At 36.5% G+C, this 3,028-nt stretch overlaps 1 protein-coding gene across 1 annotated transcript; it reads right to left on the reverse strand.

The window, feature by feature from the left end:
* Window positions 1–309: 309 nt before the first annotated feature.
* On the reverse strand, window positions 310–1,919 carry LOC120256275 (gibberellin 2-beta-dioxygenase 3-like). The gene is made up of 3 exons (XM_039263988.1): window positions 1,421–1,919; window positions 965–1,310; window positions 310–844 (listed from the first exon to the last, which is right to left on the reverse strand). The coding sequence occupies exons 1-3, from the start codon at window positions 1,837–1,839 to the stop codon at window positions 560–562; spliced, it is 1,050 nt and encodes a 349-aa protein (XP_039119922.1). The 5' UTR covers window positions 1,840–1,919; the 3' UTR covers window positions 310–559.
* Window positions 1,920–3,028: the final 1,109 nt, after the last annotated feature.

Below are 3,028 nucleotides of genomic sequence, written 5' to 3' on the forward strand. Positions count from 1 at the left end.
ACTTGATTTTCATATTTGTTAAGAATTATTAGATAAATGATAATATATTATTGGCAGGACATCCACTCCCAATGTGGACATGATGAAATGGAATCCATGGTCTTCTCCTCATGAAACCATGTACAAGTATGAGAAAGCAAAGAAAGGAATGTCAGAATCCAGCACATTTCCTTAACCCCAAGATTCAACAACTCATGTATGTTCAAGATGACCTTTTCTGTTCAAATCAACACACATAAAAGACTTTTTTTATACAAAGGTAGGAGGAGATAAGCAAACTTAATTATATTTAAAAAGGAAAAGAAAAGATTAATAATTAAACAAAAGATAGTTGAAAGTTGAAACCTTTTTGTATCCCATCTCTAATGTTAAGACTTAAACGAGATGAACAGGTGGTCACACTCACATAATTAAACAGCTTGTGTGCCCTTTTGACCAGCCCCACAACCCAAAATAGGAAAGAAAGAAAGCTAATAACACCAAGGCAAAAGTAAGCAAACGAGAGAGAGAGAGAGAGAGAGAGAGAGAGAGAGAGAGAAGCTAGTTATTGATAAATTGATCATTGATGATTGATGAGCGTTTTTCCATCACTCATAAGCTGCTTCTGTTTCTCAAATTGAGCAAGCCTGTTATCAGCCAGCCTTGATTTGTAAGCAGAGGCCTTGTACTCAAACCATGTGAACTCCTTGTACAGACTCTGCTCCCCTTCCTCCATCAATTGTTGCAGTGGTGCCAACCTCTGCTTTGGAGCTGGTCCTCCAAAGTATATCATTGACAGTCTCGATCTCATCCCGTTCGCTAAAACCCTATGTTTCACACTCCTGAATCTCCCATTTGTCAGAACCTGTGCCAGGTCCAAAAAAATAAAAAAATAAAAAATAATATTAATTAATAGTCCCACATCAGTTAATTTAATTTATTAACATATAATGAAAATATGAAAATTTAGATTGCATTTAATCACCTGCAAGGAATCCCCTACATTGATGAAGAAAGACTCTTGGTCAGGAGGGACTGAAACCCAGCTACCGTCTCTTAATGCAATCTGCAAACCAGCAGTGTTGTTTGATCTCAGGACTGATATAACCTGAGGGTCTGTGTGCTCTCCAAAACCAGTTAGACTACAATTGAAACCCTGCAGCAAGGGATAGGGTGGGTAGTGATTCACCCTGAACACTGAATCACTCTCCTCATTCATTACTAGTTTACTGAAAATATCTCTTTGCTTAACCCCCAACCCATCTGCAAGCAACTCCAGCACTTGCCTTGCCAACCTCCTCATTGCAGCTATGTATTCATTCAAAGCAGCACTGCATTAAATTTTAAAAAGTTAAGAGCTTGTTATATATATATATATATATATATATATATAAAGAGTTTCAAAAAGGAAAAATAGCATTTGTGTGATTTCTTAGTGTACCAAAATGAGGTTGCAGAAGGTTCAGAAAGGAAGGAAGAGATAAAAGACTTGTTCTTGGATTTGGAAGTGATGTCCAAGAGGAGGTATTCAAGCCAGCCAAAATCACCATTAGCACCAATCTTCTTGTTACCATAACCAAAGGGATTTGGTTGTCCAAGTCTTTCCTTTTCAATCTGTGGTAGTGAGAAGAACTTCACAGCCTCTGCTTCAAGCTTGTTGATGAGTTCCATGGGGATGCCATGGCTTGTCACTTTGAAGAACCCATACTCTGAACAGGCTTTGACCATGGAAGTGGAAGCTGAAACTGGATCAGAGAGGTCAATGATGGGGATGATGGACAAGAAGGTGCTCTGTTTTGGGGACTTTATCAGAGGGATTTGGTGTTGTTCTATTGTTGGCTTTGCTACTAAGACCACCATGGTTTTCTTCTTCTTTTCTTGTTTTTTCTTCTTTCTTCTAAGTTTTGAAGGAGATACAGAGGAGAAAGCAGGGAGGAGTGAATTGCATGTGAGGGGAAAAGGGGTTTTATGAGATATTTATAGCCATGAAGGGGAGTGAGAAGAGGGCACTTGAGAGAAGGGACCGGTACAACTAGTGGTTGGAGATAGAGCGTGTGAAAAAGGAGAGCATATTTGGAGAATGAAAATTAAGGATTTTTACTCACTTTAATCGCACTTTGTGCATTGAATGTGGTGTTATTACATGCATTAATCACATTCTTTTATTTCATATCATAAATTACAAATACGTCCTTGACATGACATGAAGTGTTTTTTTATTAATCATTAAGTAAAGACTCTGACGGATTGAATTTTATTGTTATTTTAGAGGTGAAGTATTGTGGGCTATGAGGTTTGAATTAAACTCAAGAGCTTACTATTAAATTTAGTTGGTACTTAATTGGAAAAAAAAGCCTCTTTGACATAATATGTATTTTATAAAACATTAATTTTATAGGTTCAAATTAAATTGTAATTAAGAATTTTAAAATTTTAATTAAATTCAAAAAATTTTATTATTTCATTTTTTAATGAATGTCACTTGAGATCTATTAAATTTCAAAATCTTAATATTTTAATTTTATAAATTAATAAGTTTTAAATAACATACTAATGTAAACATTATTGACCATGAGTCCTAAGGATGTCAACGGAGAGGGGATTCACTGGGAGATGGATTCCCATGCCTCAACCTCGACTTGCCAAACCCATCCCATACCACATCCCTAACCCTGCTTGAGAAAAAAAATTCCCTTTCCTTAGTTATTTTGGCATCTATTGCATACATAAAATATATTATCTTTTAATAATATATATTTTTATTTAATATATACATATAATATTAAAATTATATATTCGGGGAAGGGTTTGGGCAGGGAAGAGATTCCCTATCCCTGATTGGGATTTGCATCCCGCCCGTCTTGGCCCGGACCCCATTCCCCGAATTTTAGCCTCAGTTCCGACCCCATCGGGCAGAGAATCGGGTTCCCTGTCGGGTCCGGGGCAAATTGATAATCCTAGACATTGCCTAGTGCAGTGAATTGTTATTTATATAGTGAATAGGTAGACCAAGTGTCGAACCTCTAAGTTATACAGTATTGTGTAATAC

The sequence above is a fragment of the Dioscorea cayenensis genome, unplaced genomic scaffold (genome assembly GCF_009730915.1).
Source record: "Dioscorea cayenensis subsp. rotundata cultivar TDr96_F1 unplaced genomic scaffold, TDr96_F1_v2_PseudoChromosome.rev07_lg8_w22 25.fasta BLBR01001371.1, whole genome shotgun sequence".
NCBI lineage: Eukaryota > Viridiplantae > Streptophyta > Magnoliopsida > Dioscoreales > Dioscoreaceae > Dioscorea > Dioscorea cayenensis.

What these genes read in the sequence shown, in the direction of transcription:
- LOC120256275 (XM_039263988.1), bottom strand. Translation starts at nt 1,839, where the DNA reads ATGGTGGTCTTAGTAGCAAAGCCAACAATAGAACAACACCAAATCCCT. An exon ending in CCTTCTGCAACCTCATTTTG is followed by an intron (nt 1,311 to 1,420) that starts GTACACTAAGAA and finishes AATTTAATGCAG; the next exon opens with TGCTGCTTTGAATGAATACA. An exon ending in ATGTAGGGGATTCCTTGCAG is followed by an intron (nt 845 to 964) that starts GTGATTAAATGC and finishes GACCTGGCACAG; the next exon opens with GTTCTGACAAATGGGAGATT.